This window comes from Lissotriton helveticus, chromosome 7, assembly GCF_964261635.1.
Source record: "Lissotriton helveticus chromosome 7, aLisHel1.1, whole genome shotgun sequence".
Classification (NCBI taxonomy): domain Eukaryota; kingdom Metazoa; phylum Chordata; class Amphibia; order Caudata; family Salamandridae; genus Lissotriton; species Lissotriton helveticus.
Window position 1 is genome coordinate 1,182,757,553 of NC_136068.1, and position 13,771 is coordinate 1,182,771,323.

The following is a 13,771-nucleotide window of genomic DNA, read 5'->3' on the forward strand; positions in this document are numbered from 1 at the left end:
CATTTTAGGTCAATGCGCAAGCGCATTGACCTAAAAGCCACGGGCACAGCACCAAATCGCCGCAGTTAGGTAAACTTTGTTTAAAGCCCTATAGTCTCGCTCTGCTCAATGCGCATGCGCATTGACAGGCGAGACCTAAAAATTACAGTACCTATCTAAATTCATCATAAAACAATAATTTAACGGAGGCATATACCCCGTTTTGTTCTCAGCAATACACCGATAGCCGAACGTGACTGATACTCAAACTGCCCACGTGATCATGTCTCTATGAAGTGGGCGTGATTTAAAAGACTTCCAAGACTTGAAGGAATTTGAGGCAGGCTGGACTTTAGAAACGATACAATCCAGAACTGCTTTTCATTTTGGCTGAGAACTTGAAGGTACTGGATACCTCTGAACACTACGGATCAGCCCGTAATTGTTTTTATGTGGAACCCAGAAGCGAGCCACTCTCTGGTATCCGTGTTGACACAATATTTAAGATATTTGTAGGCATGAGAGAAAGAGGAATGCTCCTTTCTGGATCAGATCGTGGCTGAACACAGGCCCTGGGAACCTGATTGGCAGGAACCCATGGCACATCAAGTCAAAGTGCAGGAACCCAGGGCACATCAGGTCAAAGCGCATCAGAAATCTGGCAAAATGTGTGGGGTGGGGTTACTGCTACAGAAACCCACTTTCCTACAACAGGCGACCTGGATGCCATAGACCTTGTGCACTACAATCGAAACTGCATCAAAACCAGGCAAAAAGTTGGGGCTAACCATGCAAAAAGAAGCACTTTCTCATACTTGTCCTGGCCATATTTGTTTACTCCCTCAGAAAGGAGTATGGTCTAATGTCACCACTTGAGTAAAGTTCCACTTTAATGTGACCAATACCCCACCTCCCACCCACCTCAACCCCGACGCTTGAGCTAACATCTAGTGGACATGCTGAGTGCGTGCATGTATGATGAATTTATAGCACATGCATGGTAACCAAATTCTGTGCATGTTGAGAGTCTGCTGGGACCAATGTTGTATACTGTAGTTGCATACTATGTGTTTCTAGGTACTTGGCATGCTAATCATTGGCTTGTGGTATGAACTGCATTTCTTTTGTTGTTTTGTAGAACATCTTTCTATATGGAACACTAAGTTTCAGACTCTTCAGGCTTCGAAAGAACTGCCACAGGGGACCAGTGGTCAAGTAAGTTTTGATTTGGAAATGTTCTACTTTGTACACTTTTTCACCACCCACCTTGCCCTTTTTCGAATTTTATTCTGGTGACCACCACTCATGCATATTAATCTGTAAGAAGTGGTGGCCACCCCCTCAAAGTATACCAGCAAGGGCTAATCGTCTAATAAATATGTGATTTTGCTGTTTTACATCTTGCAGATTAGTAGCCCGATATTTTTAGTGTTCTCACAGAAGGAACTTTGTTGAACGTGAAGACAGGTTGTATGACGACCGTTAAGGGAAATTCTTCTCGTGCTTGAACAGCAGTATTGCCATTTTTGCAGCGTGAATCTTTCTGGATTCACTATGCTGTGCATTATTCCGCGGTCTTGTGGTTGAGTCCGGATTTGTAGTCTTTTCTTTGTTTTTTTTTTTTGTTTTTTTTTCTTCTTTGCCCAGGTGGGCGTCGGCGTCACACCCCCTTGGGTGTATTTCCGGTGACGTCGGCATGCTTCCTGCGGAAGCTCCCACTCTTGGGCGCCATCTTCAGATTCTTTTTTTCCGCGGTCGGGTCTGGATCGTTCCCGTTTGGGCTCCAGACATTTTTAGAGAAAGAAGAAAGAAAATACAGAAAAGACGAGGAGAAGTCATCTGAAGACTCCAGGGGACTTCATCGACGAAAAGTCAGCAAGGAGAAGGCGTTTTTCATCGAGATCATCGACGACCGTCGACGAACACGCGACCAGAGAGGCCCTGGACGCTCGATGATGGACAACACGCCGTTCAAGTTCTGCCGTAACTGCCACCACAAGTACGCGCAGAAGGACCAGCACCCGGTATGCAACCTTTGCCTACCGGTGAACCACGAAAGCGGAGACTGCAACGCCTGTTCCGCCTTCGCCCCGAAGACCCTTCGTGTGAGAGAGAGGCAGAGGGTAGCACACGCCACCCTGCAGGGGAAGGCCCCGACTCCGTCCCTCTATGAGCTGGGGATGTCCTCCGAGGAAGAAGACAACGCTGCCGCCGAAGACGACAGCTACACGGTCGTAGAGACCGATTACACGAAGACTTCTGACAAGGTAGGAGACTCTTCGGCCCCCAAGAACCCGAGAGACTCTGAGTCTAGAAAAATCGAGGGCAAGACCCCGAAAGCGCCGACGCCAAAAAAGGCGGCGTCCGCGACTACTCCCAGGCCCAGCGGATCCTCCGAGAAGGAGTCCCCGGCGCCGAGAGCTGCTGATCAGCAGAAAACGTCGAAAATCGTCCCCGAAAAGGATCGATCGACGCCGAGGGAGAAAGACCCAAAACTGACGACGACGACCAGAGACCCAAAATCCGGTTCGACGTCGAAAACTTCGACACCGAAAGGCACGGCGACGAGCCATCCGCCGAAAAGAACAGCCGACCCATCCGACGCAGAACACGTGGCCGAGATGGAGAAGAAGAGAAGGCGCCTCGAGGCCGAAATGGAGAACATCATGCAGCGGAAGAAAGATTTTGATGCAAAGATGAAAGCCTTCACGATCCCTCACAAGACCAAGCCACCGGTGGTGGAGGCGGTCGAGGAGGAGGATGAGATCGCGGAAGTCGCCGAGGAACAAGACCAGGACGTCGAGGTGATCGACGACCAGGAGGAGTACGAGAATCCCTACGATAGTTACAACTATGGGGAGGAAGAGGAAAGCAGGACGGACACAGAGTCGGCACCCTCTGACCTACAGGAGGTAGATTACATAGATGTCGACACCGACAGCCCGGAGGAGGTGGTCGACACTTACCCCTCGAGGCCCTCGCCGCCGGACGACATCGGGGCCTACAACTCGGTGATACAATCTGCCGCAGCAGCTTTCAAGCTCAAGCTCGACGAAGAGAAGCAGAAAGCAGACTTTCTTCTAGAAACATTGCTCCCAACACAAACGAGGAGCCAGTTCCTTCCAATGCTCGAAAGCGTCCTGGCTCAGGGGAAGGAAGCATTCAGGGAGCCCGCAAGGCAGTAACTCCCAGAACTGAGAAGAAGTACAAGCATTCCACAAAGGACCCGGCCTACATTCAGGGCACGGTCTCCGCAGACTCCATTATCACGGCCACAGCAAGGAGGAGGGCTAACGTACCCACTACCTCTGGCCCGCCACCGGATAAGGAAAGCAAAAGGATGGATCTGGTGGGCAGAAGGATCGAACGGAATGCCGCGACCCACTGGCGCATGGCTAATTCCAACGCCCTGATAAACGGGCACATGTACCAGATCATGGAGGCGCTGGGGCAGTTGGTGAAGGACCTGCCCCAGGATGCCAGGCAGAAGGCCGAAAAGCTGGTTGAAGAGGGAAAAAACTTGGCAAATTCTTGCCTTAAGACGGCCCTGGATGGGGCAGACACCGCCAGCAGGCTCATGATGATGGACGTCACGGAAAGGAGGCACGCCTGGCTCAGGATCTCAGGTTTCAAACCGGAGGTGCAACACAGCATCCTGAACACACCGTTCAACGGCAACACGCTTTTCGGAACAACAGTTGATGAAACGCTCAGTCAACTGAAAAAAGATAATGAAAGAGCAATATCCATGGGAGCATTGCAGTTCAGAGGGAACAAGAGGGGCACCCCGTCACGGAGGCCCGGCGGGAGAGGCGGAAACCAGCCAGGTACATCACACCAGGCTTTCCAGCAAACGCACCAGGCAGACTCGCAGGCTCAGCATGGTCAGCAGAAGCAGTCCTGGCAGTACCAACAAAGAGGCCAGTCCTTTCGAGGGAGAAATGGACGGGGACAAAATAGAAGAGGGGGGCAGCAGCCCACCTCTAAGTGACTTCAAAAAACTCTGTGTGCCCGCCCACAAAAAAGATCCCAGGGGGCAGCACGTACAGATGGGTCAAGACAAACTAGACCCCTACGACCACATGACACCAGTGGGAGGAAGATTAAGATTTTACCACCGAGAGTGGAGAGAAATCACATCAGACAAATGGATCCTCAACATTATCCAATTCGGATACTGCATAGAGTTGGAGGGGAGGCCAACAAGCAGAAAACCAAAAAGAAAAACACTAGCAAGCAAGCAGCTGCAGTGTCTTCAGGAGGAGGCAAAGGAACTCCTGTGGAAGCAGGCCATAGAACGGGTACCCTTCAAGGAAAGAAACACAGGAATATACTCAACGTACTTCCTGGTACCAAAGGTAGACGAGACAATGAGACCCATTCTGGACTTACGGTTCCTGAACAAATTCATAAGAACGCAAAAATTCAAAATGACCTCCCTGCAAGAGGTGCTCCCACAATTGCAGACCGGGGACTTCATGGTGGACTTCATGGTCACAATAGACCTCAAAGACGCCTACCTGCACATCCCAATGAACAGAAAGCACAAACACATGCTCAGGTTCACCATTGGAGAAAGCCACTACCAGTTCACGACACTGGCCTTCGGACTAAAATCAGCACCAAGAGTTTTCACAAAGTGCCTCGCAGCTGTCGCAGCGCACCTACGAAGGCAAGGAATACACGTATACCCTTACCTGGACGACTGGCTGGTGAAAGCAAACTCATACCAAAAATGCAAGCAGCACGCACATACAGTGACGAGCACGCTCATAAGCCTGGGTTTCTCCATCCATTGGAAGAAATCATCAATGGAGCCGAAACAGGTCAAGATCTTCCTGGGAGCACAGATCAACACCTCACTGGGCAAGGTGTTCCCCAGCGAGAAGAGGGCGAGGGCGCTGGTGAAGGAAACTCGCCTCTACCGGAAGGGGCAAGCTCGGACAGTGAGGACTGCGAGCAAGATCATGGGCATGATGGCATCATGCATCCACCTGGTACCAAATGTACGACTCCACATGAGACCCATTCAAGAATGGCTACAGGAGCAATGGTCACAAGCTACAGGCGGTTGGGAGGATCTAGTGGTTGTAACGCACGCAGTGCAGAAGGAGATGGCATGGTGGACCATGGAGAACATAGCAAGGGGAAAGCCTCTAACGCCCCCAACGCCAACAGTGACCATCACCACAGACGCATCCCTGAAGGGATGGGGCGCTCACATGGAGGAGCTCAAGGTGAGGGGACTGTGGACGCCAACAGATGTGGCAAAACACATCAATTACTTAGAATTGAAGACAATCTTCCTTGCACTGAAAGCCTTTCAAACAAGACTGTACAAACACAAGGTGTTGATACAAACAGACAACACCACTGCGATGTTCTACATCAACAAGCAGGGGGGCACACAGTCAGCCCCGCTTTCAACGCTGGTGCAGGAGATATGGAGATGGGCCATCCCTCTCAAGATAGACCTGCTAGCCATACACCTACCAGGGAAGGACAACATACAAGCCGATTGGCTCAGCAGGCAGACATCGGCATCCCACGAGTGGGAGCTCAATGCTCAGGAGACAAGGTACCTGTTCGACAGATGGGGGACACCATCGGTGGACCTATTTGCCACACGCCAGAATGCAAAATGCCAAAACTTCGCATCCAGGCAGCCCGAGGAGGGGTCACTGGGGAATGCCCTATGGATAGATTGGTCAAGGACATTTGTTTACGCCTTTCCCCCGATACCACTGATGCACAGAGTGCTGAGCAAGTGCAGAGCGAGCAACATGGTACTCGCAGATCATGGAGATGACACAGTGTGCACCCCACAGATTCAGCAGGAGGAAAGACCTACTCTCCATGCAGAACGGAGAGGTACTACATCCAGAGCCAGAGAGCATGAGCCTAGTGGCGTGGCTCCGGAGGACATAGAGTTCGCACATTTGAGACTACCAGAAAGCACCCTGAGGGTACTTCGGGAGGCACGAAGGCCCAGCACTCGGAAGTGCTATGTTGCGAAATGGAAAAGATTCACTATATGGTGCAGACAGGAAAGACTCCACAATAAAATGAAGAGGGACTCCACAGTGCTAAGGTACCTGACGCACTTGCTGGAGAAGAACCTTAGCTCATCCTCCTTGAGAGTTCACTTGGCAGCGATAGTCGCCTACACAAGGGGAGAAACGTGCAGGAGCTTCTTCACATCACAGGTGGTGAAGAGATTCCTAGAAGGTGCGAAAAGGATCGCACCACCCAAGCGGGTACCGCCACCTGCATGGAACTTGAACACAGTCCTAACGGAACTCATGAAACAGCCCTTTGAACCACTTCACAAGGCCTCCCTAAAGATGCTAACTATGAAAACAGCCTTCCTGGTTGCAATAACGTCCTTACGCAGAGTAAGCGAGCTTCAAGCGCTGACGCTACAAGAACCCTACATACAAATACACAATGATAGAGTTGTGATGAGGACTGACCCACACTTCATGCCGAAGGTGGTATCGAAATTTCACATGAACCAGTCTATACAGATACCGAGTTTTTTCCAAAAACCAACAACAAGCGCAGAGCGAGCTCTGCACACCCTGGACGCCAGAAGGGCAGTCATGCACTACATTGAAAGGACAAAGGGACACAGGAAAACAAAACAGTTTTTTGTGTCATTCGCAAACAGCTTCATGGGGAAAGCTGTAACCAAAAAGACCATTGCACGATGGATCGCACAGACAATTCAACTCTGCCACAAGCGTGCAGGACAAGAACTGGCAGAGGGGACACGTTGCCACTCCACCAGGAAGAAGGGCGCTACAATAGCCTTCCTGGCTAACACACCCATACAAGACATATGCCTGGCGGCAACATGGGCTTCGGTGCACACGTTCACGAAGCACTACTGTGTGGACATACAAATGAACAAGGAAGCTCAAGTTGGACAGAAGGTGCTACAGCACATATTCAACACCCAACGCTCATCTTCCACCCAGCCGCCACAGAGATGAGAAACCGCTACAAAATCTATGCACAGCATAGTGAATCCAGAAAGATTCACGCTGCAAAACGAATAGTTTTCTTACCTGTCGGTGTAGTTTTGCAGCTTGAAGATCTTTCTAGATTCACTAGCGAACCCACCCACCTCCGCCAGAAAGATGAGGCTGGAGAGAGAAGAGGTGGTTAACTAAAGAAAGGACTAAGCGGTAAAATACCAAATAAATAGAACATTGCCATTACTTCGGAAACGAAAGAAACACGGAAAAAAAGAACCCGAAGATGGCGCCCAAGAGTGGGAGCTTCCGCCGGAAGCATGCCGACGTCACCGGAAATACACCCAAGGGGGTGTGACGCCGACGCCCACCTGGGCAAAGAAGAAAAAAAAACAAAAAAAAACAAAGAAAAGACTACGAATCCGGACCCAACCACAAGACTGCGGAATAATGCACAGCATAGTGAATCCAGAAAGATCTTCAAGCTGCAAAACTACACCGACAGGTAAGAAAACTATTCGTTCTCGTCCGGCAGATCTGTATTCAGGTCGTTTTGCCATGCCAAGCGGGGCTTAGCATAGTCTGCCGTCTTCTCTGAGAGGGCAATGCGATACAAATTGGTTATCAATTTAGTAGGGGTCATTGCGTTAATGATGTAAGCAAAAGCCGTAACCACCGGAGGTTCCGCCATGTCCGCCCCCAAAAGATCCTTAAGCGCGTGCCTCACCCTATGGAACTGAAAGCGCGATAGTAGCGGATAGGAAACATCCTCCGTCTCAATCTCTCCCTAGTGGCGTGCGGTGCCTTCCGAAAAAAGGTCACCCATATTGTGTATGTTCAGTGTACCCATCACCACTAATACCCCCTTGTCCTTACATGGAGTCAGCCATGAACACCAGGCGATAGTGGCTTTCGGGGCATACAATAGGCTGCACGCTTGGACATCCATCATATGATGCCATGCATGGGTGACTGCATTCAGTGAGTCCAGGATACCCGTCCTTCTATCCCGAGGCCAAGCGAGCAACGCAGGTAAAGGTACTGGGTCTGCAACTATTGACTCTATGTGTATATGTGGGATGTTGTGAGATAGAGCCATCTTTCGTGCCTTTGTATGCCCCCACTTTTTTCTGAACTGCTGATGTGCTTTGACTGAGTGTGCCCTGGGTTCCTGCCAACCAGGTACCCAGGGCCTGTGTTCTTTCCCTAAAACTGTGCTGAAACTAAAAACCCAATTGGCATCTCTGGCCACCTGTCAGCCCCTAGTAAATGGTACCATAGGTACCCAGGGCATGGTTACCAGAGAAGACCCCAGAGGGCTGCACCTGGCGCCCACACACTGCCTTTTGCAGGCTGAGTGCCTAAGTACAGAACTAAACCAAGAGCCGACATGGCACACATCCCTGTGTGCCATTCCCACAGAACCCGCTGCCCTAGCATACTCAGTCACCCCTCTAGCTGGGTGCCATATGCCAGAGGTATGGGCACAGGTACATGAGCCCTATGCCCCTACAGTACCCAAGGCCATTCCAGGGCACTATAAGTGCAGTGATGCCATTAAGAGTATATGGTGCTGGGAAGTTGTCATTACGAACTCCACAGCACCATAATGGCTACACTGAAGACTGACAAGTTTGGTACCAAACTTCTCAGCACATTAAAACCGCACTGATGCCAGTGTGGGATTTAATGTAAAATGCACCAGAGGGCATCTTAGAGATGTCCCCTGAAAACCTAACCTACAATCCACGTCTGGGCTGAGTGGCTGCAGAGGCTGCCACACAGCAGACATGTTGCTGGACCCCTGGGTAGGAGAGCCCCCACTCTCCTGGGCCTGCAACAATGCACATCCTGGGCGAGGTGCTAGGTCTCCTCCCCCAGGATAGGCAGGGGGAAGCTTCAAAGGCATGCCGCCTCTGTGAGCTTCCCCAGACCATTTGCTGCACCCAGCAACCAGCCCCCACCAGTCCTGACCCCCACTCTGGTGGGAAGACTGGCGGGAAAAACTACGTCAGGAAGTGGGGTGTGCCAGCCTGTGCCAATCCCACCCCTCAGGTGGGGAAGACGAGGTGAAGCACAACCCCGGGCTCTGGCCATCTTGAAGATGGGGAGCCCTGCCCAATCCCAGCTAGGCTCCTGCCCCCTCCCACAAGAGAGGAGCCGGCTAGGGGGTGTACTCACCCCAGGACAGGGACCCATTGGTCCTTGTCCTTGCCCTACCTGTAACGCCCCTAAATTCAGTATTTAGGGGCTCCCTTAACCTTCCTTCTTTAGATCCCGATACGAAAAGAAGAAAGAAGATCAAGAAGAAGACCTGCCGTGCAGCTGCTAACAGGACGACATCAACTGACTTGGCCCCAGCCCTACCGGCCTGTCGATCCTGGAACCTGCTCCTGCCTAATCCCGGCAAATCCTGTGGACAGCAACCTTGGGACACCCGGAGGACCTGGTTGCCTTGACCCTCTTAAAGACTGGGACTCCCATCAGCAGAGGCTCTGCTGCAACAACCCACCTGGTGCCAGCCAGGAAGCTCCGGACCTGCCCACTCTGCACCCGCCGAGCCCGGGCTGGGCCAACCGAACCAAGACCACGAGGACGTCCCCCCGGCGACTGGGACCCGAAGTCCAGTGCCAAAAGACCCTCCTCGACGAACCAGACGACGCCTGCAGACTCAGAACCAGGGGCCACCCCAACCGCGACCAGCTGAGGGTAAAACTTTCCGACACACAAAGACACCCCTGCACCCAGCGCCCCCCTGTGCCTCCCTTTGGGGCACCTACATGTGCTCCAAGATCCCAACTTACCTCTCGAAGTGCTGGTCGCCCCTGGAGAGCTCCGTCCCCGAGCCTGCAGCCTTTGTTCCTTTTTGACCTTTCCCATTGGATAACCTTGAGCGCCCAACGGCTCAAAAGCACTCTGCACCCAGCCGCCCATGTGCCGCTGGCTGTGCCATCTTTGTCCTATCCTACTTCCCACCTTGCCCTGAGCAGGTGACCAGGAGCCTAGCTCCCACAGCCGCGTGGCCTGCTAGCCAGCAGCCACCAACCGAAGGCCCTCTTTCCCTCATTGGATATCATTGGGCCTAACTACCTCTGCACCCGACCGGCCCTTTGCTGCTGGGGCTGAACCAACTGTACCTACCTGACCTTGGGGAGACCCCTGAGTCTATGCCCAGAACCATAACTTCACCAGCCAAGTACTGACCTGGAAACGGGTAACTCACTTACCTGCCATTGGATAACATTGACCAATTTTGACTCGAAAATTTTCTAAGTGTGAAGTTTTGAAAACTGAAATTATTCATACAAAATCAGCCGAATTCCAAAATCCGAAGTACTCACATGTGAACCGGGGAGAAGCCAGTACTGTACCTTTCAGCCCAGGACTGAACCGCAAAAGTAATCCTTACTGGGTTTACTAGTAATCTGTATTTTCTCCACAGGAACCCATTGTCTGCTTTTCTATGAAATTTCTTCTGTCTACTTTTGAAAACGTGAAATATTCTTTAAAAACCATACGAAATACTGAAACGCAATTACCTACCTGTTTTAAGTTAAGACCCCAGTGCTGGCCCTAGGAGACCAGTGCTGGATTACAAAAGTAACGTGATCGTACTTTACCTGCAACTTGAATTTTCTCCCATTGAATAACATTGTCAGAATTACATTGAAAAGTTTCTAAGTGTGAACTTTTAAAACCGCTTTATATTCATGAAAATTCATTACAGTAACTAAAACGTTTTTGCTAATCTGTTTTCAGCTTAGACCCCAGGACTGAATCTAGGATTTAGACCTGGAACTACTAAAGTAATCTACACTGTAATTAACTGTACTTTTATGATAATAATCCATTGAGCTCAATGCTAAAGTGTGTCTAGACTGGTGTTGCCTTCAGCAACCCCTTTACCCATTGTGTTCACATACCTTATTGCTTCCTTGCAAAGTAATTACATGAAAGTATTCATACCTAGCAAACTATAATGTTATGCCTGCTGGTTCTAAAAATAAAACAACTATATCTTTGGATATAACAACCATTGGCCTGGAGTTCAGTCTTTGAGTGTGTGAAATATTTTGCTAAGTGTGTGCAACAAATGCTTTGCACTGCCCTCTGGTACTGCCCTACTGCTCGACCAAGCTACCACTTTGGTGAGTAAGGTCGGTCCTGACTTTAACCTCTGTTATACCTCTGGGGTTTGTGGACTCTATACACACTGTGCTTCCTTATTGCCCAGTATATATAGAGCCACTTTCTCACATATGTCCACTGGGCCATGTATCCAGTGGTAAGCATGTGCACTTTGCACAGCACTGTAATAAAGTTCTAGATCTGGGGCGTTCAGTCCGCCCGCCGCATACGGACGTATAAGAATTTTCCACGCCACTCTTGGCTGTTTTCCAGCCCAAGCCAATCTGATCATTAACGAGTGTAGCTGTTGAAAGAATAGATTTGATAGCACCATGGGGATATTGCTAAACAAGAATAAAAAGCGCGGCAATACAATCATTTTCATAAGAGAGATTTGTCCCGACAGTGGCAAAGTGATCCACTTTTCAATATCATCCTCCAGTTTGGAGACTGCCACCCCCTAGTTTTCCCGAAGAACCACCTCCAAGTCCATGTGCAAATGGATCCCTAGATATCGCACCGCATCAGTAGTCCACTGAATAGGGTATTCCGGGTCAAACCTCTTCGTAGCCGGTGTGAGCGGGAACATGAGAGATTTGCTCCAATTCACATGGATGCCCGAAATAGAGCTAAACAAGACCACTTCGCACAGCACCGCCGATAAATGCACCTCTGGGTCACGAACATATAAGAGGGTATCGTCCGCATATGTGGACACAATCAAATTGTATGTGGGGAAACGTATACCCCTGTGCCTGTGGTATTCACGTAGGGCGCAGGCAAGAGACTCGGTTTAAGTGCATACAGAATAGGGGAAAGGGGGCATCCCTGCCTTGTGGCTCTGCTGATCTGTATAGGGTCCGTGGTCATCGATCCAATCCTTATGCGGGCCATGGGGGAGGTGTACAGTGTAGCTAATAGCTGAAGTAACAGCACACCCACACCCATTCGGCTTAAGGCATGTCTCAGGAAAGGCCACTCGACAGAGTTGAAGGCCTTTTCCATGTCCAGGAAGACCGCGACAGCTGGAACCTCTGGGCATGTGTGCTGAAACGCTGCAAGCACCGTCCTGAGATTATACATGAGGTTGCGGGTGGGCACAAATCCTGCCTGTTCTGGGGCGACCATCGAAGTAACCATGGGGCTGAGGCGGTTTGCGATCAATTTGGCGAATATCTTCGCATCCACGTTTAATAACGATAAGGGGCGGTACGAGGCGCAATCCCCCGGTGTCTTTCCCGGTTTGAGAATAGCCACCAATATCGCCTCTTGCATAGTGGGCGGCATAGTGCCTGTGTCTGCTATGTCTTCAAATAGGTTGAGTAACCGAGGAATCAGAAGGTCTGCGAATGCCTTGTAAAAGGCAACAGTGAGGCCGTCACTTCTTGGCGCACTCCCGCCCCTCATAGCCCATATTATTTCCTCTCGCTCAATCAGGCGTACTAGGAATTCGCAGTGCAAGTTAGAAAGCCAGGGCAGCTCGATGAAGGAGAGATAGTCAAGTATGCGTTCCTCCGGGGCAGGGCCTCGGGAGGCATATAAAGCCGCGTAATACTTGCGAAATCGTTCCGCAACCTGTTCAACTGAAAGCGGCTCGTCCGGCGGGGAGGACCTCATATCCGGTATCAACACCCTGCTTCTGCGCCTCCTCGTGGTATTCGCACAGTGTTTGGGCAAGTTCCTGGGTGAGGGCTTCGCTACAGTCTCGCAGGCGCTGGGCCTCTAGCTCCTTAAGTTTTTTCTCTAAAGTCTTTAACCGACCCCGAATCGATTTAAGGACCCCCGAATGTTTAGATATGGTGACCACCGTGATGTACGCCTGGAAGGCCTCCCAGACAGTTTGGAACGAGTCCACAGTGCCCATGTTGGTATCAAAAAACATCTCAATGGCTGCAGCTAACTCCTCCTTAAAGGGGCTGTCTAGTAGGGAGTACGGAGGAAAACGCCAAGCAAATGGCGTAATGCGCTTCGCCGGCGCGGAAACTGTCAACAACACGGGTGAGTGGTCTGAGTATGTACGTGGTAGTATCGTGCAAGCCTGAACTTTGTGAGTTAAATGAGCTGTGGCCAGCCAGTAGTCTATCCTAGTGTGTGTTATGTGGAGCTGAATAGTGCGTATAGCTCCCCAAAGTAGGATGTCGGTGTCTCCACACGTCTAGCAAGTCCAGTCGAGTCATTGCCGCCTCCAGTGCCCTGGCGAAAGCCGAGGGACGACGCTCAGGGCCGTCCGATCTGTCTGTTGGGTTGTCTCGTCATATTAAAATCACCCCCCCCCCCGAGGACACCACCTCCAGAGTGCTCTAGGATATTGACCACTAAATCTGAATAGAAGGCAGGGTGGTCATAGTTGGGACAGTAGGTGTTCATTATGCATAACTCCACACCCTTCCCGCAGCATTTCGTAATCGTCCCTCCCTGTCCGTCTACAGTGGGTCATCTTCAGCAGTGTCTTAGGGTTGACCCACGTCAGAACCCCCCTGGCATGCGATGTAAATCCCGCCGCATGTATAATTACCCATGAAGCCCCTATATCGCTGGATGTGGCTATCTGGGTGAAGGTGTGTCTCTTGTAAGAGCGCGGTATCAACACCATGTCTCGAGTGATATTGTAGGACCTTCCTAACCTTTCTTTGATCATTAAGACCCCGGACATTCCATGTTATCAGCGTCCGTGTATCCGGCGATTC

At 50.8% G+C, this 13,771-nt stretch overlaps 1 protein-coding gene across 1 annotated transcript in view; it reads left to right on the forward strand.

The window, feature by feature from the left end:
* NOL11 (nucleolar protein 11) overlaps positions 1–13,771 on the forward strand; it is a 451,282-nt gene that overhangs the window by 155,207 nt on the left and 282,304 nt on the right. The window contains exon 8 of the mRNA XM_078654327.1: positions 1,118–1,194. Coding sequence (XP_078510453.1) covers positions 1,118–1,194 — 77 coding nt within the window. The remainder of the gene's footprint in view (positions 1–1,117; positions 1,195–13,771) is intronic.